Source organism: Balaenoptera physalus (assembly GCF_965194825.1).
Source record: "Balaenoptera physalus genome assembly, chromosome: 9".
NCBI lineage: Eukaryota > Metazoa > Chordata > Mammalia > Artiodactyla > Balaenopteridae > Balaenoptera > Balaenoptera physalus.
Genome location: NC_138888.1, coordinates 12,680,832 through 12,705,762, shown reverse-complemented (window position 1 = coordinate 12,705,762; position 24,931 = coordinate 12,680,832). Strand labels below are relative to the sequence as shown.

The following is a 24,931-nucleotide window of genomic DNA, read 5'->3' as shown; positions in this document are numbered from 1 at the left end:
AAAAACATAATCCATCTTTCAGGAAAACTATGATTTGTGCTATGCCAGGAGTCACCCGAACACCAGCCATAAAGCATCTCTGACTCTTTCTCTGAAGCCTGAAATGCCATAATTACAGTTTTATTCCTTTCTTTTTAAGCCGTTTCCTTCTCTTGCACTGTCAGTCCCTCTGCGAGAGGCAGCCTTTAAGTTTCACTAATGAACCATAATCAACGTGAGCTTGTCAGATCCCTTCAGTTCAGACAGAATCGACCCCATCCCAGAAGCAGGCGAATCATTTCAAGCTCACGCTTCAAACACAACACACAGCTGCGTTACTGATTTGGGACGGTACTGGTAAAACATATATACAAACAACTCAGCTTCCTGAGCCTCAGCCATTGCAAATCAGTGAAGTGAAAATGTTAGTTATACATGAAAGTACATCAATACTCAAGTTTTTTTTTTAAAAAAAAGAATATACATATGTCCAAAACATACGACATCCTCTCTAATTTTTGCCTGACCTGAAGCATCTTTTCAATATTTTCCACTAATCAGTATAATAACCTTCACCTTACTTACTATTTATTACTATTATTAATATTAAATACTATTCAATGTATTTATGGAATATGTTTCTTGAGTGCTAGAACCTGAAGGTTCTGAAGCTTGGGCAGGAGGAGAGCTCAGAGACTTAGGAGGAAAAGGAGGACAGGAGACAGAATAGCACTGGGGCCAGATAGAAGGACTATGGAAGGTCAGAGACGGAGGAAAAGAATCTGGTTGGATCTCCCTGAGCCAGCTTCGCACAGGACACAGCATATTCTCTGATCCTTGAGGCACAGATGAAGTATCAACAGGGGAGATGGGGCAGGGGATGACCATCTATGCAGAGAGAGAACGTTCAGGAGATTGGCAAGTTGACGACCAGCTTGGTGGTTCTCACTGAGCTGGCACAGCCCCCTAAGGGACATTTTGGAGATTTATAAGGGCTTTTGTTTGTTACAGGGATTGAGAGTTGTTTCTGGCATTGAGTTGGGCTGGGGGTGGGTTTCATGGCAAGAGTTTGATGCTGCTCAAAACCAAAGCGAAGCCTCATAACAAAGAATTATCCTATGTCCCACCCAACTTCGTGTCCTGCCAGATACTCATAAATATGAGTAGTATACAAGTTTTACCTTCCTGAGTCTAGAAGCAAAGAATTTTTTGCATGGCTTTAATACACATTAAAATATCATTACTTCCAAATTTATCTTGTAAATTTGTTTTGTTTGGAACTTTATGAAGAACCATTCACCATTTCAAAAAACCAAAATAGCACTGGAAGGCCTGCTTATGGAATCAGTCTCATATCCACCTGTATTAGTAGCTGCGACATTCACAGTGTTTTGACATATGTATGTGAATATGGTTAGTTAGGTATTCTTCAAAAGCTAAATATCCTTTTAAAGTATCAACAGTATTTAGTTGAGTATCACCTTACTTAACTAAATCAAAACTTATTCCTTATAAATTGGAGCAAGGGTCTGACTATTTCTTTTGTTTTCCTAGTATGATCATGTCTGAGCATTTATATATTAAAATACATATTATTTTATTGTAAACCACTTTTATCTCTTCCTCATATCTCATTTAGGACATGAAGAATTAATAAGAGCTTATTGTGTGCCAGACATATCCTATGAGCTGTACAGATGACTCTCTCGATCCTCACAATAACTCCTTGAGACAGGTATTCTTACCCCCATCTCAGAGATGAGAAACTAAGGCACAGAGAGGTCAAGGAAGTTGCCCAAGGTACCATGGCAGAGCCCGGTTTCAAACCTGGGCAAGCTGGCTCCAGGCCTCATGCCCTTAGCCAAATTACTGTACTGCATTATATTGAGGTTTTTTTCTTTAAGTTTAAATGTAAGTAGGGTTTTTAAAGTTTATAAGTAGGTTATATTATTTGTGAATCTCATTTCGAGATAGTAAAGAGGGCATTTCAATATATATTTTATCAAGAAAAGGGAAGCATGGAGTGGATAAGGATGAGAATCATTGGCATAGCTGAGAAATGAAGCTGATGGGGGGGAGGAGTAACAAGAAATAAAGGTGAAAGGATGTCTGAGGCTGGGACTAAGGCACATCTCACCTGCCAAGCCAAGGAGTGTGGAATGAGTTGTATAGAAGGATCCCAGACCCCTTGAATAAAAAGCATCCTGGATATAATGTAGTTTCCTAACATTCTATCATTTTTCTTTGCAGAAATCTTCTCCTTGTTAAAAGAAGCAAGATTTCCAAAGACAGGGATTTTTTTAAAAACCGTAAACCCCAAGGTACAATGTCTGGCACATGATGGTCAAGTAATGTTTGTTAAGTTAATTAAAATTTCCAGTATTACAGACTAGAATGTAAAAGCTTGGTGCTTGGCTTCTCTCTGTCTCTCTCTGTCTCTCTGTCTCTCTCTCTCTCTCTTTCCTCTCCATCCTTCAGTCACTTGCTTAATTAGGAAAATCAATAGCTCCAACCTGATACCTTTGGGTCTTCCTCTTAACAAGCAAAGATCCCCATATTAGGCTCACCAATGGGTTATTTTATCAGTTTAAGAAACCCCTATGCCTAAGAATTACAAAGTTTAAAGTAACCATTCCCTGTTTCAGTAAATGAGTTAGTGACTGGGGCAATTTTAGCCTGGATTGTTTCTTAATAGCAACCTGCTGACAAATCCCATGGAGTCTGCAATGCTGTTGGTTGAGAACCTTGTTTTACCATCTCTGAATCAAGCCTTAATCAATAATATTAGGAAGACCACGCCCAGGTGGGACACAACATCTCAGCCGCACTTACCTCACTCCGTCTTGAGGACAGGACTAAACCAACATTCTGTAGGTAAGGCCAGGGCCCACCCAAGGCAGGTGAGCCCCCAGCCAGACTGTAGCTGGTTAACGAAGCAGGCCTTTGGCAAGTGAAGGTCTCATCTCTCAGCCACAAAGGCTTCTCCCAAAGTACTCCTCCTAGCACTCTTGAGCGCTCTTTCCCCATCTCCTACATTTCCAGCCATGCCTGTATCCATGGCCCTCGCCCAGGCAGAGGCTCAGCTCCACTGGATCTTACATGCCTGCCATCTATGGGCATCACCCATCAGTAGACACTCCGGAGCCTGAAAAGATGGATCATGGTGGAGGCAAAATAAGAGACTCTCACAGAATAGATGATCAAAGAATTGGACACACAAGTAATGGGGTAGTTGCTGGAAATATTTTTAAATATATATCTGCAGTAAGATTTCTAGTATACATTACAGTAAGTCCCCTACATACGAACATTCAAGTTGCGAACTTTCAAAGATGCGAACGTGTAGTCCATCAACGTCAGGCGTGAGTGAAATTGCAGCTTGCCGTCCGTCTCCTATTGCTGGCGATCCTTCAGCTCTACCATCTCCCACCTCCTCTCCCTCCTCCAGTCAGTAACTCTTCTGGCCTGTTCACTCGATGCCAGCCCCTGTATGCCAGCTGTTGTACTGTACTACTGTACTTTTCAAGGCACTGTACTGTAAGATTTAAAATGTTTTCTTTATTTTTTGTGTTTGTTTTTTATGTATTATTTGTGTGAAAAATATTATAAACCTATTACAGTATAGTACTATATAGCCGTTTGTGTTAGTTGGGTACCTAGGCTAACTTAACTGGATTTACAAACGCGATCTTAGAACAGAACTCATTTGTATGTAGGGGACTTACTATATTTGTTGAATTTTCAAGATGTTACTAGCAACTAGAGTCAGTAAAGAATGAAGACAGAAGTGTTGTAGAACAAGGATTCATCTACAAGTAAGAACTGATAGCTTCTTCAACATCTACAGGTCCAGAAATTCATGGTACTATAAATTGAAGTACTTCTATGATCATAATTCCCTCTACACTATAAATTCCTATAAGCCAGGGCCAGTATCTTGTTCACTGATGAACCTCACAGAGGTCAGCACATAGTAGGCACTCCATGAATATTTGTTGAGAAAGTGAAGGAAAGATGGAAGAAGTAGAGAAACAATGTAAGTGGATGTGCCGGTTTCCCACTGCACTTGTAACAAATCACCACAAATCTGGTGACTTAAAGCATCACAGATCTATCGTCTTATGGTTTTGAAGGTCAAAATTTCAAAATGGGCTGTCAGGGCTGTATTCCTTCAGAGAATCTAAGGGAGAACGACTTCTTTGCTTTTCCAACCTCTAAAGGCTACCTGAATTGCTTGGCCCATTGCCCCACATCACTCCAATCTCCGCTTCTGTTGTCACATCACCTTCTCTTACTCTGACCTTCCTACCTCCCTCTTATAAGGACCCTGTGATTGCACCAGACCCACTAGGATAATCCAAAATAATCTCTCAATCTCAAGATCTTTAATCACATCTGCAATGTCCCTTTGCCATGTGAAATGACAGATTCTGGAGATTAGCACATGGACATAATTGGGGGACCATTATTCAGCCTACCAACAGTCTACTGGGGTAGACTTTTTCCTTCACTTAATTCCAATCATTTATAATACACACTGCTTGTGTATTCTGTAAGTGGCTAGATCTCACTTAGAATGTGAGCTATTATAATTTCCTTCCAAGCCCTAGCTCAGTTAATGAAACTAACTAAGCCAAAGCAGGAGAGACATTAGGTTTTTTCCAGACCCCTATCTACCCTCATGAGTAAATCACCAAATTTTATCACTTTAACTTTCTTCCAACCCTACCTGCAACCTCACTCCACCTGCAGGTCTCATCCTCAGCAGAACTGCAATACTTTTCCGGCCAATCCCCTCACCTCCAATAGATCTCACCAATCATCCTCCGTGATTCCGAGTAATCCCTCAAACACACAGATCTGTCACTCCTCAGGAGCTGCACATAACCCCTCAAGAAATATTTGCTGAAACATAACTGGTGATAATTGATATTGATTTGAAAAAAAAAATTCTTTGAAAAGCAGATCCTATAATCTAGGATCTGCTGCTTCCTTATTATTTTGATTAGATTTCACATATTTCAGTTTTGTAAGGAAGCCCATTACTGGTCCATTAGTTCATGTGTAACTCACACGAGTGGATACCGCATGTTTATAGCATTAGATTTCCATGATTCAGAAGATAAATCACAGGAGTTTGTGATTGATTCCTTCGGCAGGTCTACACTGATCACTGCCACCCAGTGGCAAATGCTGTCATTGGAATGAGGGAACCCAGACAGCACCCTCTCATTCTTCCCATTAAGCCTTAGACGCGTAAGGAAGGCCATGAAATATATCTCAGACCTTCACTGGCCCAGTGATGAGCTGAGACTTAGAATAGCAATTTGCGGGATTTTTATATCACAACAGGAAAGAAGAGGTAAAAATTCTTGTGAGCGTCACCATAGAAATCAGTTATTTTTTCCTTCTACTTTCCACGTTCAACCTTGCAAAACACAATAATACATCATTTACTTGACATTAAAGGGAATACGACAATCTGGAAGGTTATTTTCAAGGTAACTCAAGCTTATGTCTTTAAGGATTAGAACTTATTTTTACAATTTAACCATCTATAATTAAACTTCCCTGTGATAGAAGTTAGAACTGCATCATCTGCCTGTTTCTCTTGGTGCAGCCGTGAAAGGCCAGTCGTTGCCTAGAGGGTTGGCTCCTGCTGTGTCACATTGTAAATTCACTGCTGTCCAGGGTCGGGCCCATTCTTGAGGGCACAGAAACTCCACTTTGTCCCTGCCTTGGGGTTTCCTGGACACAAGGATGCTGATTTACCCTAACCTAGTCACACACAAAAACCTGAAAGCAGATTTATGTATGCATTTGAGATAACAAATGCAGCACATTATACTTTGACATTAACCTGATTACTCTCTTCAGTACCTATAACAGGAGTTGGAGTCAAGGGCAGGAGGAAAGAGGTGGGGGAGACATAGATGCCCCCTAAGAGAGAGAAGCAGGGAGCTGGGTTCCGATGGCATTTCTGCTCCCATTCTAGCTCCTGTAGCTTAGCAACGTGCTCCCCTTTTCCTGAGATAAATTACATGACTCTCTGTTCCTTGAGAACAAAAGAATGAGCTAAAAATACTATTAAACCTGAAAGTCATTAAGGATGACGTTTTGATTTGCTTTTTTGTTTGTTTTTGAGTCTGGAGCATTTGATTGTTTTTTATCATTGTTTAAAGTTTTGCTATTCATTTCTATTTCTGTTACAAAATATAATAATAGAACGTAAGGTGTATAATTTATGCTTTGTAAAATAGATTTGCGTATTCTTATTATCCAAGTATATGACTGATTACTGTATTTGTTCAATGAACACCTTTTTTAAAAAATGTCAGTTCTCTGTATTGTAAATAATTTACATCTATTAATTCAACTTTCAAATGATATCGCTGCTCTTTATTTATTTAGTTTTTTAAAGATTTATTTATTCATTTTATATTTTAGTATTGCTGCGTTGGGTCTTTGTTGCTGCACATGGGCTTTCTCTAGTTGCGGCGAGCGGGAGCTACTCTTCATTGCAGTGTGTGGGCTTCACATCGCGGTGGCTTCTCTTGCTGCAGAGCACGGGCTCTAGGCGCGTGGGCTTCAGTAGTTGTGGCTCGTGGGCTCTAGAGCGCACGCTCAGTAGTTGTGGCGCACGGGCTTAGTTGCTCTGCGGCATGTGGGATCTTCCCGGACCAGGGCTTGAACCCGTGTCCCCTGCATTGGCAGGTGGATTGTTAACCACTGCGCCACCAGGGAAGTCCCTATCCCTGCTCTTTAAATCCTTATTTACTTTGTCTACTTGATCTGTCAAAGACTGAGGGAGGTTTGTTAACGTCTATGACATTTGGGTATTTGTCAATTTCTCCTTATGTTTCCAGTGGGAATTGTTTTATATGTTTTACATTCATGTACTTGGGCTTATACAGGTTTTTGACTGCTACATCTTCCTTGTAGATTGTATCTTTTATCTAAAATGACACTCTATCTTATCTAATGCTTCTGCCTTGAAATTTATCTTATCTGAAATTAATATTGCCACTACCTGTTTTCTTTTGTCTGCATGACTAATCTTTGCCCATCTTTTTTTTTCTTACACCTCTAAGTAATTTCATTTTTGGTGTTTTTTGTTGTTTGTAGTATATTGTTTGGTACTTTGTAGAAACATATTTTAAGACTTTGTATCTGCTTGTGTTTCTCCAAACTGCTATATCTGCTCCTCTGTCAGCTTGTTTTATGCTTTCTGCTCATTTGTGTTTCACTGATGCTGCAGGGTCCAGGGCTAGAGCACATGACTAAGCCTAAGCCAATCAGAGACTTCCTTGTGATCTGAGCTGGTCCAATCAGCCCGATTCCAGCATTTGTACAGGATCTCTTGGGCAGAGAATCTCTTTCATGTTGAACTTCAACTTGTCAAGAGGTGAGATTACAGCTGCTATGGCCATCTTGCTGGACTGAGAATGGAGCCAACACAATAGAAAAAATAGGTGAAAGATAGAAAGAAGCAAGAGTCCCGAAGGCTTTGTTCAAACACCCAAATTCAGCTATACTTGAAAAGTATACCTCTAGGCCCAGCACTGTCCAACAGAATTTCCTGCAAAGATAGAAATGTTTCATGATTTGCACTGTCCAATATGGCAGCCACTAGAGACACCATGACTACTGAAATGTGACTGGTGCAACCAAGGAGTTGATAAAGACGGTGCATTATTAACAGATGGGAAAATGCAAATAAAGAAGAAGCATCTCGGGAGTTCCCTGGTGGCCTAGTGGTTAGAATTCTGGGCTTCCACTGCCGTGGCTGTGTTTCAATCCCTGGTCCAGAAACAGAGATTCCACAAGCTGTGTGGCCAAAGAAAGAAGACGAAGAAGAAGCATCTCAACTAAATTCACAGAATTAGTGGCAGAGCCAAACTAGTAGCCAGGTCTCCTAGAATCTATTCCTGTGCTCTGAATATATGAGCTGAGATTTGCAGTCATTAATTAACGAGGCAGTAATGAGGAACTAAAAAATAAGATCTGTATTTCATGTGTGGATTTCTGACTATCTCTTTTTTGTTTTTCATTGGTTGTAGTCACTGGCATCAAATCTAAACAACAGTCTTTGGAGCTACTAATTATGATGAATAGAAACTAATTGGTCTTATTATGTTTTCACCCATAAAATTGGTGTGCCAAGTGTTTCTTAGGATATGTTTAGGGATCCTGTTCAGAAAACTTTAAATAATTCTGATTCCATATTCTAACTCCTAGTTTACATCAAATACTTCTGACATTTAAAATTACAGGATGGAAAATGTGATTCTTGAAAAAAATAGTTCTGGAATAGCCTCTCTAAGCTACTTGGAAGTATCTGATGCTAGGGCTGCTAATAGTGTACTAAAGGGCCCTAGTATCAGAATCACCACGTGGTTCATTTTCCCTTTTCTGCAGGCACTGTCCATTATCTTTTGCCTTTTGCCTTTCTCTTGTTTGGGTCTATTTAGAGATTTTAAAAATATTTATAATAATATTGTGGTATATTTAGATTATAATTCTTGGTAAAATGCCAGCCCTCAGTTTTGTTTGAGACAGAGCTAGTAACTCAGGACATTTCTGAAGCCCAAATTATTCACCTATGACCTCTCAATGATTATGCTGTTACTGCCTCAAATATGTCCTAAATGGGTGCCCAAGCAGCCAGGAAATCTAGGTAGCCGCAAAACTTGAAACGAGCTAAAATATAGCTGAGTTTGCCTTTTTTTTTTTGACGTGGCATTTCAGATTTAAATTTTTGCAGACCCAAGTAAAGTGGAGAAGATTTTCACATGTTGATAATAATCGGGGGAAAAAATTGAACGTCAGAGCCAAACCAGTAAGATTTAGGGCCAAGGCTGCACCAGCCAGACAGCAGAGAAGCAGGAGAAATCCCAAAGAGACCGGACTCTGGAAAGGCTATTTTCCCCTACAAGTTGAGCAAAAGAACAGCCAGGACCTAACGTCATTCAACTCTCAAGTTAATTGTCAGCAATTTCTATAATGAAATCTCCCGTAGAAAAGTTCCTCCGTGTATCATCAACATCCTTGCTATGGGATGGATCTAACCCTGTTTTCCTACAGAGCTGCCTGTGGCTCTAAGCTCCGCATTTCAAGGAGAAAAGAATTCCAGAGCACCTTCCTGAAGGCTCACTGCTCTTAGCCTTGCATGACCCCTGGGCTGTGCTGCTCTGACATCCTTCCAGAGAGCAAAAAGGGAGGGAGAAGGAACCAGACGCATGGTTAAGCTCATAAGACACACCCCAAGCATCACCACTGAGCAAGAGACTGAACTGCTCCCACCAAAGGCTGTGCGAGCTCCCCAGATCTGTGAGGCCAACAGCAAACGGCCCGCCTGCAGGGTGGTCCAAGCATCTCTCACTGGAATCCTCATGTCTCGCTCCTGACGGGAGTTTACAAAGAGCCCTTGCAGGCACTGGGAGAAGGAAAACAAAGCCTGAAAACCCTGGCTCTGTTTGAAAGACTGAGTCCAAACTAAGATTATAACTGAAAGGCCATGACTGGCAGCAAAATGCATTTAGGGATAAGTTAACATGAAGCTGAATGTGGAATTCGAGATCACATCCGTCAGCTTCACCTCAGTTTTTGAAATTAAGAGTATGGGGGGCAGGAAATGTTATTGGGATCATTTTTGACCCAGAGAAAGAGAAAGAAGAAGGCTGGGGAGAAATGGTGTCAGAGATTAATTAACTTATTAGCAGTGACAGCATTTTGCAAATAAACTTAAAATTTTATATTAGGATAATATAGGTGGCTTTATTGTATGATTGTCCTTATCAAAAATTAAGAAACACATCCAAATATTGCAATCTTATATACAGATAGTTCACACTTTGCATAGTTCCAATATGCATGAATTTCAGTTACTATGGTTTAAACAACACCAGACATCCAATAACGTGGTGCAAATGGCAGTTACCGATGTTTATTAACTGTGAGCAATTGCATAAAGTATAAACTTCGCTGCTAGCCTTTCAGTCCCCTAATCACTACGTAAATAGCAGGTGCACATCAAGATCAGTGTACAAAAATGGACAAACATGTAATAGCAAAAAGTGCAGCAAAGAAATAAAAAGTAATAACGCTGGAAGTCAATTTCCAACCAAATGTAAATGGGTTAGGGCCAAAGAAGGCAAGCAACTCTTCTTGATAAAGTCTTTTACAAAGAAATAAAATGCTTTCAGTCTCAATCGTTCTAACATTTGAAATTACCAGGTACTAAATATATATATCAGTTTTACTATTGTTTCATTTCCCTATACATTTATAACTGACAGAAAGGGAGCGTTTGATGTTTTGACAAAAAAGTTTAAAAGTCACAGAAGAATTGTAACTTCGCCCGTTGATTGTTAAGATCACTTTGCAAGGTGTCGGTTTGCACGATCGTTACTCATGGTCCTGCACTACTGTGCAAAGCAAGAACTGTCTACTCTATTTTAAACAGGAACATAAATTCCGCTTTTTGCTCAAGACACTGATATGTACGCTCTTGATGAGAATTCCCAAGGCGACATCACCTCCTGCCTACCTTGCCTTGCCATGTGTCCCCCCCGAAAAGAGAAAATAAGTGGTCACCACCCTTCCTCCAGGTTAACATACACACTATTAAACTGAAAATCCGTGCTCTTTTTCAGGGATCATCATTCTTATTTCACATATAAAGAAAACTATCTCAGTAACCACCCCCTTGGTGATTATCTGCAACTCAAAGACAGATTTCTAAACGCTTCGGTGCTCCCCACGCAAGCATCTTTCCCCATAAAAAGCTGAGTGTACCTGGAGTGCAGTTGTCATCTTCATGCCAGGTTTCAGCCTCAAAACAAGGGAGATGCAGGAGTTTCTCCCCTCAGTCTAGTCTCACATATTACATTTTGCACATATTCTACTTCTACCCTGAATTACCAGCTACGCACTAGAAAGCCTCCTTCTCTGGCAGCCCTGATATTCACAGAGTCATTGCCCCTCTAGAATGCCTGCCCCGCCCCCCAGTGTCTGAGTGCCTAACTCAGTGACCTGTCTGTTTATGTTTATAGCCTTAGTCTCTGCCACAGCCTATCAAATAGTAGGTGCTCAGTAAAATCAGTTTTGAATAAATGAATGAAGGACTGAATCCTCAAGTCTCACCTCAGACAACACCTCCTTTAAGAAGCCTTCCCCTCCTCCACCATGTGGACCTTGGACCAGGCCCCTCACCTCTGCAGCTCATACTTCCCTATCTTTGTTCTTTTGAAAGTAAGTTGCAATCATTGCCCTTCTTTAAAGAAAACAAACCTCTCCTGTGTCCTCAGTATCTCAGATAAAGTTCAAACTCCTTCGCTGACGTTCTTCGGTTATTCCATTCTTTCACTCAACAAGGATATATTAATCGTTGGGTGTGTTACGAACAGGTTAAGGGCACTCTTCTCAGAGTCAGCTGTTTGCACTAGCTGACAGATACACAAACAGATCATTAGGGCACAATGCAGGGAGTGCGGTGGCAGAGATGCGCACAGGGTATTTTAAAAGCAGAGGGGAGGGGCACTTAATCCATCTTGAGAATGAATGGGAAAGAAAGGTTTTCTCCTGAGAAGGCAATTACTTGTACTCTCTTAAGGATGTGAAAGAATCCACCCACCAAAGAAAGGTGAAGAGGAAAGGGGGCGAGGCATACTTTGTTTTCATAAACTTAATATATCAGGATACTTAATACACCAGGAGATGACACCCGAGCAGCAGAGAGAGCACCTCATCGCTTCGCTTGGGAGCACTCCATCATGTGGATGCACTGTAGCTTGTTCAACCAGCCCTCTGCTGATGGGCATTAATGACATTTCTACTTCTGTTATCTGCTATCATAAGTAATGCTGCAATGAATGGTGCGGTGTCTATTTGCTGCTTTTCGTGTTTTTACCCGTTGTAACTTTGGAATCAATTCTTAGAAGTGCGATTGCTGGGCTTCCCTGGTGGCTCAGTGGTTAAGAATCCGCCTGCCAATGCAGGAGACACGCGTTCGAGCCCTGGTCCGGGAAGATCCCACATGCCACAGAGCAACTAAGCCCGTGCGCCACAACTACTGAGCCTTCGAGCCACAACTACTGAAGCCCGTGAGCCTAGAGCCCGTGCTCCGCAACAAGAGAAGCCACCGCAATGAGAGGCCCGCGCACCGCAACAAAGAGTAGTCCCCGCTCGCCGCAACTAGAGAAAGCCCACACGCTGCAATGAAGACCCAACACAGCCATAAATAAATAAATAAATAAGTTTAAAAAAAAAAAAGAAGTGAGATTGCTGGACCAAAGGGTGAATGCAGGTGTAATTATGCTCAATATTGCCAAATAAACCCATGGAGGTTGTGTCATGTTGCATTCTCATTAGCAATGTATGAGACCAAAAGGCGAGTCATAGAAAGATTTTTTTTAAAGGTGATGTAAAAATTCTGGTCTCAGAACTGTACTCTAGCAGCCTCCATGGGAAAGGGCAGAGTCGAAAACTGCGAAGCACTGGGAAGTCAGAGCTGTGGAGGCTGAGTCAGAAAATCAGAAGGTTTATTTAAATGGACAACAAGGTGCAAAAGAAAAAACAAGGCTCTGACTACCCTTCGTCTTGCAACAGAACAAAACACATACCCAGCCTGCCCTGAAAACCATGCGGAAGTGAAAACCTAGCTATCAAGTGAGAGCTAGTGGAAGGAATTAATAGACATTACCCATTATTATTAATCCAACGTTCCTCTGTTCCCCAACGCCATTTTTCTATCAAGTAAATCTCACAACTACAAACGTTTTCTGTCCCAGAAGTTTTCAAGATCTTCACCCTCGATGAGGGAGCCCTCTCATCCTCATCCCCTCTCCTCCCAGACCCTGGAGTCCTCATTTTCCTTGGAAGGGACCTAGTCAGGGCAGCAGCACTTTAAAGCTTGGCAATTTGAACTGCATGGCTGGACTCCTATACCTGATCTCACTCTACTGAACTCCTAAATCTATCTTCTGGGTTCTTGGTTTGTGGGGACAGGTAAGGAAGGGAGACTGTGTTGTTTTATTTATTCATTTTCCTATATTTGGTTTAAATAAAAATGCTACATATATATGTGCAAACTCTATGTAACTAATGATGCAAATACAAACACAACCCATGCTGCAATTTAAGAACTAGACTATCACAATATCCTTGAAGTTACCTGTGTGTTCTTGCTTGATCCTATCTGTCTCCTTTCTTTCCTTCTTGCCTCTGCCAAAGAGGATGTGTGTTTGCATTTGCTGAGAGTTAGGTGACTACTGGGCCACCTTTGCCTCCTATGAGTCCTATTGGTGAGACTTTGTATTATTTGGACAAGGCTTAGGCTCCACCTCTCAGGACTGATGTAAGAGTTTGCCCTCAGGAACACTTTCGTGTCCCTCCTCGTCATTCTGAGCTCACTGGTAGAGGTCCCGTGCATTTACAAATCCAGCAATGCCTTATAAAATATCTTCACGGTGATGAATGCAAGATTTATTTGTAGTGTAGCAGGAGGGTTCTTCATAGTAGCTAGTAGACCAAACTACTATGAGTAGAAGTCTGTGGTTTCATAATTCTAGCCTCTGGTCTTGCGATAGTATCACCCTTCCTTGCTATACTATAAGGAAGGATTACAACAAATCCTATTTCAAATGCTACTACCCCTTAAGAGTTTTATTATCTACAACAGTTTCAAATAGTTGGTAGTGGTTACCTGAAATTCTGTCTTGAAGGACTTGAGATTTTTTTTCTAAACTCTTCAGGAATGCATGCTCAATTTCTACTGTGAGTAGGCATGCGATGAGTGACAGCCTAACAAGAATTTAGCTTTGACAGCCCTAGTTCCAACCTCTGCATTTTTCAGATGAATGTATATTTCTTGGTATTTCACTCTTCAGGGATTAGTCCTTGATTACCTAGATCTACCTTCAGAGCCCTGCTTGTTAATAAGACTGTAGGAATTTAAAAAACAAACATCTTCTCTCCCTACCCCATTTCTTATCTCATCCTTCACTCATTCAAGTGAGTGCTGTAACTCATGTACTGCTTACAAAGTGGCCTCCTCAGACTCAAAGTCTTTGCATTGCCTTGATTTTTAAAATCCTGGTAAAAAGTATGCAACCAAAAAACACTTCTATCTGAACTTGTGCCTCATCTCGGGTCCTATTCTGATCATTCTTCATGACTAATTCTAATTCCTAGTTAGTAATCACCACTTGGTATCTGTTATCTGTTGCTGTGTAACAAATCCTGTAAAATTGAACAGTTTGGAAAAGCAATAAACATTTATTTTCTGACCCCGTTTATGTTAGTCAGAAATTGGGGGATGGTCAGCTGAGGGACTCCAGATTTCATATGGGGTTACTGTCAGGGTGTTGGCTGGGGCTGCCGTCATCTGAAGACTTGACTGATCAGAGGAGCCACCTCCAAGGTGGCTCACTCACATGCGGGCGAGTCAGTGCTAAGTGCTGCAAGGAAACTCACTTTCTCAGCACGTGGTCCTCTCCATAAAAGGACTGCTTGAGTGTCCTCACAACATGGCTGAGTGTCCTCACAACATGGCAGCTGGCTTCCCTCAGGATGAGCGATCCAAGAGAGAACAAGGTGGAAGTCTCCACATCTCCCATGACCTACCTCAAAAGTCACATGCTGTCCTTTCCACAGTATCACAATTCGTATCACAAGTCCTCTCTATTCAGTGTGGGAGGGAATTACACAGGGGGTTGAACACTTGGTAATGGAGATCATTGGAGGTCTTCCTTAGGCTGTCTACTAAGCCTGGCAAATATTTTTCCTTTGAAAGGGATATAAAGCCAAAGATCCCCAAAGCCTGAAGCTTGATAGTTTGTAAGCTACTCCAATATGCTGAATAAAGAGCAGACAGTGAACTTTTACATTTCCTGTGCAGAAGATGATTTCACATTTTTGCAAGAAATCTCCTGTCTTTGGGGCTTATCACCTACATCTTTCTTGAGATTCCAAAAATGAAGTTACATTTCATGACTAAAGATCAAGAAGCAGCCAAGCTGATAGAAACAATGGGGTATGGCAGAAAGTTGTTATTGGAAGGTTCCTAAGTATGCCTCTCGAGAGTTTTTTGGGTTAGTTATTTTTCCACAGAATAATAAGCTCCATTTAATGGGAAAACATCTTGCCCTTCTACTCCGGACAGTAAGTGTCATCTTAATGAATAATGGCAGACTCCATTTTTTTTGTTTTGGCAGAATAATGGCAGACTCCATTTTTTTGTTTTGCTTTGCTTTCAGGAATGCTTGATATGGTAGCACCTGCAGAGTTTCTGGAAATTCCTTACAATCTTCTAAGGAGGTGGGAAGTCATAAGTCTAATTATAAAACCATGGTAGCCTTGTCACTGCTAGGTTAGCAAGCCAGAAAGCTGACAGTTCAACAAAGCAGTGGTTATAAAATATTTATATATAACTTTAATTGCCAAACCTCTGAAGAACTGGTGGATCTTTCCACAAGGCGCATCAACATCACAAAGTAATATCTTCTAAGCCCCCTCTTCCTCCTAAATAATCAAATTCAGGAGATGTTTATGAGAGAATCAACCACCAGAATGTGCCAGACATTTTTCTAGACTTCCAGGAGACAATAAGAAAGCTAAGATCCTGCCCTTCGGCAATTGGTGCATCCCTGCTCAGTGCCGGAAACTTCTCTGACCTCGTGGTGGGTTTTCATCATGTCCTCTCCCCATTATCAACTTGCAGGAAGACACAGAATCCGGTGATACAGGAATTCAAGGAGGAAGCCTCTGTCTTACTCTTTTCCTTCTTCATCCCCCCCACTCCCCTCAGTTTTCCTGGGAACAGCACACCGGGAGAGGGCAGCCATCTGGCTCTAGGAATGATCTTCCCTCCAAATTTTAGATGTTTGGAATCTCCTTCTGTTTAAATCTTCCCCAAATCTACTCAACACGGATTGTGAACCTGCCCAGGCATTACTTTCAGATTTTAGACTTTTCATCCTGTCAGCGTCGTGGATTTATGATATAATAGCATCCAGAAGCAAATCTCAGCCCCTGGTGATGTACACAGGAGGGGTGGGTCCAGGGCTTCCCCAAAGCCTTGACTGCAAGGAACACTGCCCAAGTGACAGAGAATGACAACCTTCCAAGGAAAGGAGAGTAGGAGTGCCAAAAGCAATGGCTTTTTCAAATAGACTCTTTAGAGCTTACATACATCCTAGAAACTTTCTTCTTTTCTAGAGGAAGAAAAAGTAATCCTACCCCATCCAAACTAAAGACTTACTCAAACGCATAATCCTATTTATATGCATCAACTTCCTTTTTCTTATCTATCAGAATCCTATGAAAAGAAAAAGGCACAATGCAAAAGCAGCTAGGTTTATGGAGTAGAGCCCTGAGTCTATTCCATCTTGAAATACCTAAATTTCTTAAAGACAACATCTTCCTTTTTTGAGACATAATCGACATATACCCTTATATTAGTTTCAGGCGTACAACGTAATGAGTCGGTATTTGTATGTGTTTTGAAATCATCACCACAGTAAGCCTAGTTAACACTCATCACCACACATACATACAACATTTTTTTTTCTCAAGAACATTTTTTTGTCTCAAGGACTTTTAAGATCTACTTTCTTAGCAACTTTTAAATATGCAACATGGTATTATTAACTGCAGCCGCCATGATGTATATTACATCCCAGGACTTATTTATCTTGTAATTGGAAATTTGTGCCTTTTGACTCCCTTCACCCCTTTTGCTCACCCCCCACCTTTCACCTCTAGCAACCACCAATCAGTTCTTTGCATTTATGAGCTTGGGTTTTGTTTTTGTTTTTGTTTTTTGAAGATTCCACATATAAGTGAGATCATGCAGTATTTGCCAAAGACATCTTTCTACATTACAGATTAGCAATCCTAAAACCTTCCATTTAAAAGTAATTTCAAAGCACGTATGGATTACCTAAATGCAAAGATTCATACGAAATTATTAGCATTCTGTCCCTCCTGTGTCCCTCCTCCCTAACAAAGAGCATGTGTTTCTGACACCATCCTTCCACCTGTCCATCCCCAGGATCAAAAAAGGTAACAGCCATCCCCCGAAATCCAAAGGCAAGTTCCCCCTGTAGAGTGCTTCACTTTTGAAATCGGACTAAGTCCGACTGAATTATTAAAAATGTATTTACCCCTGTAGAATTGCCCTGTGAGTGTACCAAATGCTTTCTGTTTGTTCCATCAGAGCTACCCTTCACGCCCTCAAACCCCCCTTGTTTTGGGCCAAGGACACTGGCCTCCATGGACTACCCCATCAACGGGGCTCTTCAGCCCTCTGGCTTCTGGTTGGGTCCTGCCAATTGGCGGGTACTCACAGAAGGAGAGAAAGGTCAGAACGCATATTCCCTCCTCTCTCTCTCTCTCTCTTCCTCCCTCCCGTCCTCCCTCTCCCTTCCCACCCACCTCCTCTGCATTACCGGTGATCTTCTACCAAAGATCATGGCTCCTGAAGGGCATCCCCTCCCCTCTCCAACTGCCACATTCTCCCTGGGTTCCCTGGACCTTTCCCTCCCTTAACCATCCCTCCTTCTTGCTGATCCTGGGGTGCTTCACCACCCCTTGTGGAATCTCTGCCTCTACTGACACTTTTGTAAACAACCCGTTCAGGAGACTCTCATTAGGGTCCCCTTTGAGGGTGCCATCTGTTTCCTTCAATGACCATGACCAGTACTGTGCGTGACTGGCTTTTTTAGCCTTCGTATCAGTATATCAAGTATTCCACTCTTTTCCAAATGAAAGCAAATTAGAAAAGAATAAGCCAACCACAGGGTGCACAACTTTACATAACTAACAAAACAATTTAGGCATTGCTGCAAAGAAAATTAAAGAAAGCTGTTTCACTGTGTGCATTATTTAATCAAGGCAATAGGAAAGGAATGTTAAGAAAAGCAGGAATGTTTGTCAAGTTCAGGGTCCCTGATACCATAGATTGCTGCCTGTTGCAGCCACGTGAGTAATTCACAATGGACGTGAACATGCACATGCAACAATTTTTCCACTTTTAATGAAACATAAGAAACTGGCAAGCCTTAGAAGTTAGAAACATATGTATTTAATTATTTTGTTAGGCTTTAATAAGAAAGGTTTTCTATAATCAAATGTATTGTACATTATTTTTTAACATTTGAAATAATAGCTTATGAATAAAATTGGTCAAAGACTTAATAGTTGAATTTTTACTGGAGATTTGATTCCTTCTGTCTTCAAAATAGGTTTAAATTAGCTTTTCAAAATAACCAGCTAATTTCCTGGATGTAAGGAAGAGCAAGGGGTTCTCAGAATTGAAAAGCAGCCTCTATTCTCTTTTGTACAGAAAAACAAACACTCAGGAACACAGAATTGAATTAATCATAATTTAGTCTTTGATTCTTTATACATCATCATTACCATCATTGGTCCATGCTTGCCCTTCTTTTACTTTTTAAATTTCATTTAAAAAATAATAAATGAATATCTACAGACCCACTATCCTAACCAAGGACTGGAATATTCCCGATTAATCACAAATCCAACTCACCCGGCTTCCCGGGTCCACTGTCCAGGGCAGATCAGCATAGGGCATCTCCTTGACCACCGACCATGCAGCCGGGCCAACCTCCTGCATATCCAGCTCCTCCTGCCTTTTGTGGACTCAGGTGAAAAGCTACACTGCACAGCATGGGCGCTGGCATTTTGAGCAGCCATCAGAGATGCTAGGTGACATGAAAAAGTACAGGGACTTTAACTTCTCACAGGCTGCTCTGACCTGGAAGATAAATCTCCCCTTCAGCTCCCTCCTTAGAGCTCCCAGAGGACCCCCACTGAGTGGAACACCATTGCCCAGAGACCCACTCAGTGTCTTCCTGGCTCATCTGAGAAGTGACAGTGGATGAGACCATGCATCTCTTTGTGTCTTAGTCTTCTCAGGATGCTGTAACAAAGTCCCACAGACTGGGTGGCTTAAACAGCAGAAATTTATTGTCTCACAGTTCTGGAAACTAGAAGTCTGAGATCAGGGTGTCAGCAGGGTTGTTTTTTACTGAGGTCTCTCTCCTTGGCTTGTAGATGGCCGTCTTCTCCCTGTGTCTTCACATGGTCCTTTCTCTGTGCACACACATGTCTGTGTCCAAATTCCCTCTTATAAGGACACCATACTGAATTAAGGCCCATCCTAAAGACCTCATTACTTCTCTGAAGATCTTATCTCCAAATATGGTTACATTCTGAGATACTGGGGTTAGGACTTCAACACATGAATTTGTGGGGGACACAGTTCAGCCCATAACACCATGTACCACTTCACATCTTCTTCTGCTTCACGTCCCTTTTTTTCTCATTCTAGTTGCCCTGAGTTTTAACTTGCAGATAAAGCATCAATACTTTTATCCTTGACTCCGGTGAGAATTGGTCAAATACAAGAATCCATTACGTACATCCACCTGTGGATTCCTCCCTTTCTTACGCTCTTGCCACTCCACCGGTAATCAACATCCTGAACTGGGTGTTTTCATCCCCTTTCTTTTCTCTTTTCACTTATATGTTGTGTCTAAATAATATTTTCTTCAGTTTTACCTGTTTTAGAATGTTATAAAGAGTGTTACACTATATGCTGCATTCTGGCACTTACTCTTTCTGCTCAACATTACGTTAATAAAACCCATCTCTTTGATGTGCACAGCTATAATTCATTCATTTTTCACTGGCTGCAGATTATTCCATTTTAAGAAAAAACCATAGTATAAACATTATTTTGCTGATGGACATTAGGTTGTGTTGTGCAAACAAAGGCAGATGGCCAAGCAGCACAAACAAGGCTTTTAGAGACCATGTGCTGGGGACCCTCCGAAAAGGCAGCAGAAGGAGTGCGGGTCCTGTTGTCCGTTTCATCGAGGGCAGTAGATGGAAGGTCGACAGAGCCCAATCTCAGACTCTGGGACAGAGTCACTAGACCTGTGGGGATTTCAAGCTGCATCATTAAGGAAGCAGCAGGCCCTCCCCTGGCATGATGAGGGGTCGTGATTGCAGCTGAGTGACACTGCCAACCAGCAGCAGGATTTGCTTCTTTAGCACCCATGGTCGGGAACAACCAGCCCCTTCCTCCCCTGGTAGCACCAGGAAAGTAGGTTCTAAGCCTTGCATTTGATCAGATTTTATTGCCCTAAATGATGGGTCATAGCCAGTTTCCATGGAGCTCTGCAGGAGCCCAACTCCTTTACTGGGATAACAGCTTATAGGGTATCAGTCTTTGACATGTTAGCATTTACATCTCAGGTAGTTACCATTTTATTCTCCAGAATATATTCCCAGGAGTGAAACTGCTGGGTCATATGGTATGAATATTCAGTGCTAATTTAATCTCACACCAGACAATGCATGTGAGGTCCCACTGATCCTCTGAGTACATCCTCCTAGTATTTTTCAGTTACTTCATTTCTGGTGATCAATTAGGTATGGAAGAATACCTCCCTGTGGTTTTGATTTCGATTTGCCTGATGACTAATGAGTAGCTTTTCATGTGCATAATGACCATTTGTGGTTTTTTGTGTGAAATGCTTTTTGCTCATTTTTGTACTGATTTATCTTTCTCTAACCAATTTGTAAGGATTATTTATATATTCTTGATGATTATCTTTAAGATGTGTTATCCTCCCTCAATTTGTAGCCTTCCTTTTATTTTCTTTACAGTGTGTTCTGATGAATGGTTCTTAGCTTTAATGTAATTGAATTTATCAATCATCTTTTTAGTTGGCCTTTCTATTGTCTTGGTTAAGAAATTCTTCCCTATTCCAATATCATAAAAATATGTAAACCTCAAAATGAAGCATGAACCAAGATAAGTCATAATGGAAATTAAAAATTAGTTGGAATTGAACGATAATGAAAACACTACATACCAAACCTTGTGAAATATAGCAAAAGTAATGATTTGGGGGAAATTTATAGCCTTAAGTGTCAATATTAGACAAGAAAAATTATATATTAATGAACTAAGTATCCGACTTAGAGAACATGGCAGAGACCATTAGCCCTCACCAATATCCCTTTCCCAACCTCCCTTGCAGTTAAGGTGGCCATGATCGTCATTTCTAGGCCAAGTTGGTTAACTACTCAGTTTCACTTTCTCATATCTCACACCCCAATCTACCAGATGGATAATGCCAGGGTAAGCTTGAAGCCCCAAGTGGGAGAAACCAGAAATAGGAGTGTGGCCTGTGTTCCTGAGTCACTGGTTGGAGCAGGGCCATCGTAGAGTGTTGTCCATCCTGGAACACCCACAGTGGACTTTGCATGTGGAAAATGTAAACTCTTAGTGTGTTAAGTCGCTGAGATACTGGGGTTGTTACAGCATGAGCCTAAAACAAGAAGTTAAAAAAAAAAAAAAAAAAAAGAATAACCCCAAAGGAAATAAAGGAAGGAGAAAATGAAAGAGCAAAGATCAACGAAATGGAAAACAAAGAAGCAGCAGACTGAACAGAGGAACAGCTGTTCTTTCCTGAGCCTTAGAAAAGCCATCAGGTAACTGCCCAACTCTGGTCTTCGTCTCCTTGTCAAATGTGTTTTCATCTCTCCACACTCTTCCAAAGAACACATTGAGAGCCCACATATATAAAGCTGAATGGGCTGGATTATTTGTTTCTTATTCTTTCTATTGCCAAATAAATGTGCTGTATTTTCTCAATGCAGGAAGCAAAAAGGTTGGAGATGGACTGAGCATGGAGAGCAAATCTGGGGAACAGGGGTGACTGGGGTTTGAGCGGCATCAGGAAAACACAAAGGCAAGAGAGCAGAGCAAGAGGCCAAAAGTCAGAGACTGAAGGTGAAAAAGGGCAAGAGGAAGAAAAACAAGCAGAGCAGGAAGCAGGGTTTCCTGGAGCGCTCAGGGCAAGGGCTCCCCTGCAATGAGAAAAGACACAAACAGAATAGGTATTGTCATTTGAGTGCACCAAGTATTTTCCATTGCCAAGAAGAGGATCCAATCCTATTTCCCACATTTTCAGCTAATTCTACAAGAGTGCTTTTGATAAAAGTACAATACATAGCTGTATTTATTGGGAAATGCAGCCCCACAGAGACCCAGTAATCAACATCATTAACTTCAATTTGCAGTTTACTTAATCATCTGATATTTCTTCCTTTTAATCTTTTTATTGGTTGTTGAACTACAGCCTAGTTGAATGTCTCCTGCTACTTGTCATCTTTTTGGAGAGTCGGATTCCTGGGGGAGCAGAATTTCTGCTTGTTTTCATACATCAACAAAGTAGAATTCCACAGACTCAGGTGAGCCCAATGTAGCCTCAAGCAAAGGACATTATTTTAAAACTAGACTTTTATATCTCACACAGTATCAGCAGCGTTGCTTGTTGTCTCTAAAACACAGCGACAATATTCTCGGTAGTTCCTTCACTTGGATGAAGGTTCTTAATAATATTTCACGGTCTAGTCAACAGCTTTAGTATTTATACACTTGGTTTTCTCAGGTCCAAACTACTTCTCCTCCAGCCAAACGTCATACAACTGGAATTGTCCTCCACCTTGCTTAACTTTATAGGAACGTCCTTTTGCCAGTACGCCCCACTATTAATTTTCCTATGGCTAATTTAAAACTGCCTGTATGATTCTTAAATGACTCCTCTGTAGACTTTGGAAAGTGCTTACATTCTCAGCAGTTACTGTAATCCTGTAACCAAAGAAGCTATGGTTGACAGCCAAGGTTTATTCTTCCTATAAATATGATTGAGTTCTGACACCTGGTATAATGTTTTTCTTTAGCATGTGAGCCAATGCAATGAAATTCTATATGTAGTTGTCTGCAAAAAAAAACCTTAATATAAAATCTTTTTTTCTCACATAAAACTTGAATAATTTTTTTCAAGTTTTTTCTGACTGCAAGGTCATTAATTTTACCATCTAGTTACTTCAATAATATTGACTCTCCCTACCATGTGAGTTATACAGACCCTGCTTTAGAAAGGTTCATAATCCAAGCTGGAGAGCCAAACATCTAACAAGATGAGTCAGTGCTATAGAAAAACAGCAGAGACTAATGAATTCTGTCCAGAGGAAGGTCAAGGAGGGTCTCATAGGGATGACCTTGGAAGTCCTGTTGGTGACTGGATCTAGAAGGATGAGTCCATCCTCTGGTTCTGGTTAGCCCAGAACTCAGGGCTAAGTCAGGGGCCTAAGGAAGAGCATTAGCTAAAATTAACTAGTTGTTAGTTAATTTAGTTAATTAAAACTAACACACAAACCAAATCTTACACCTTGATAATTTGTATTTTATGTTGTCTAAAGAGTATAATTCAATTAACTTCCTTGAATACCCTCTAAGGGGGGGTTCAATGACATTCCTTCCTTGAGGAGAAATCTGAAAAAAAGCAGTAGCACTTCCAAGTAAAATACAGTATTCTAAACAAGATTGGCTTAAATATTTTTCCACTTATTAAATTGTCATAAGAGCTAAAAGGAGAAGCAAATATTGAAAGGTCTAGGTTAATTTCTTTTCTTCTCCAAAAATCAGGTTCTAGGGTTTTTGTTCTGGTTTTTTTTTGTTTTGTGGGCTTTTTTCTTTTGTTTTTTTAATTGCTCATCTGAGCTAAATACCCATGGCCAACCCTTATTTATCCTTGGCATTGCCATGAGCATTAAAATGTAAAAATGCCACTCTAGTCATTCACCCATGATTGTCTTCCCTTTTTCCTAGGAATTAAACAGATTATTTCCTAGGAAATAAACAGATAAGTAGGATCAAATTTGAGGGTCTTCTTTGGGTGTTCAGTGGAGTTGGGGAGGGAGCGCCACAGAGGCAAACAGTTATTACAAAATATAACTGTGACACACGGCACAGAAGAGAATTGAGTTTTGCTAGAAAGTGAAAAGAAGAAACAAATATGATCTCTGTCCTTGGGGCATTTGTAATCTACTAGGTTGAATCACACTGACTGCTGACTATGTAGGTTTTTATTTTAATACGGCCAAATATTCACAAATTCATACGGTTCTGCTAAACAGATGAGAAAGACAAACACAAAAGCTCAAGCAGGGAAGGGCGCTGCTGTGTCTGTATTAGCTAAGCATCTCTTGGTCTGTGTGCTCACAGTCTGGCTGATACACGGCACGTGTCCAGATGGTTGAAAGTCAGCAAAACTCAGTAAACCAAATGAAAGCCGAGCCTAACCACCATCTTCTAGTTCCCTTTGTCCGTCTCATAGAATCTCTTTCCCTTTTTCTCCCTGGACCTACCAAAGCATTAGTTGGGAGCGGCATCAGAGGACAATCCTTTTCAGCTTCTGCAAAGGCAACACAATCTATTCGTTTTATATGTATGAAAGAGTTCCTTTTCATGAGAATTTCCAACACAGAAACCATTCTACATGATCCCTTTTTTTTCTAATCATATTGAAACAGGAGGGAAGGGGGCAGGGCACAACCTCTGAAAGAATGACATAGCCCGAGGACATGACATAAACGGATTAGAACCAAATGGGTCCAAGATGGTGGACAAGTCAACTTCCACTAGACCTTGAGCCTCAGTATACATTCATTGGAACACATCAGCAAGCTAAATGACACACCCACAGGCGCAGTGACAGTTCTAAGGCAACTATAAGGATCAAAAAGTGGGCAGTGGCCCCATTCCTGGAAATCCCCGCCCCTTCCTGAAATAGCTGGAATACTCCTCCCACTCATTAGCCTATGAAATTACTCACCCCTATAAAAACTGACAACCCCATACCTTGGTGCCTTTCTCACCTTCTGGGATGGCCCACACTCAGTCTGCGGAGTGTGTTTCTCTCTAGATAAATCCACTTCTTGCCTATCACTTTGTGTCTCACTGAATTCTTTCTGCAGTGAGACATCAAGAACCTGAGCTTCACTAAGCCCTGAAACCAGGTGTGTGATCTCAGTTGGAAGACCATGGGTTTTGGCTGGGTTCAAGTCC

At 41.1% G+C, this 24,931-nt stretch overlaps 1 protein-coding gene across 1 annotated transcript in view; it reads right to left on the bottom strand.

Annotated features, from left to right (window-relative positions):
• The window catches only part of IPCEF1 (interaction protein for cytohesin exchange factors 1), a 213,022-nt gene extending 188,096 nt beyond the window's left edge, over positions 1-24,926 (bottom strand). The window contains exon 1 of the mRNA XM_082474729.1: positions 18,530-24,926. Within this exon, the coding sequence (XP_082330855.1) occupies positions 18,530-18,616 (87 nt within the window). The 5' untranslated portion in view covers positions 18,617-24,926. The remainder of the gene's footprint in view (positions 1-18,529) is intronic.
• Between the last annotated feature and the right edge of the window lie 5 nt (positions 24,927-24,931).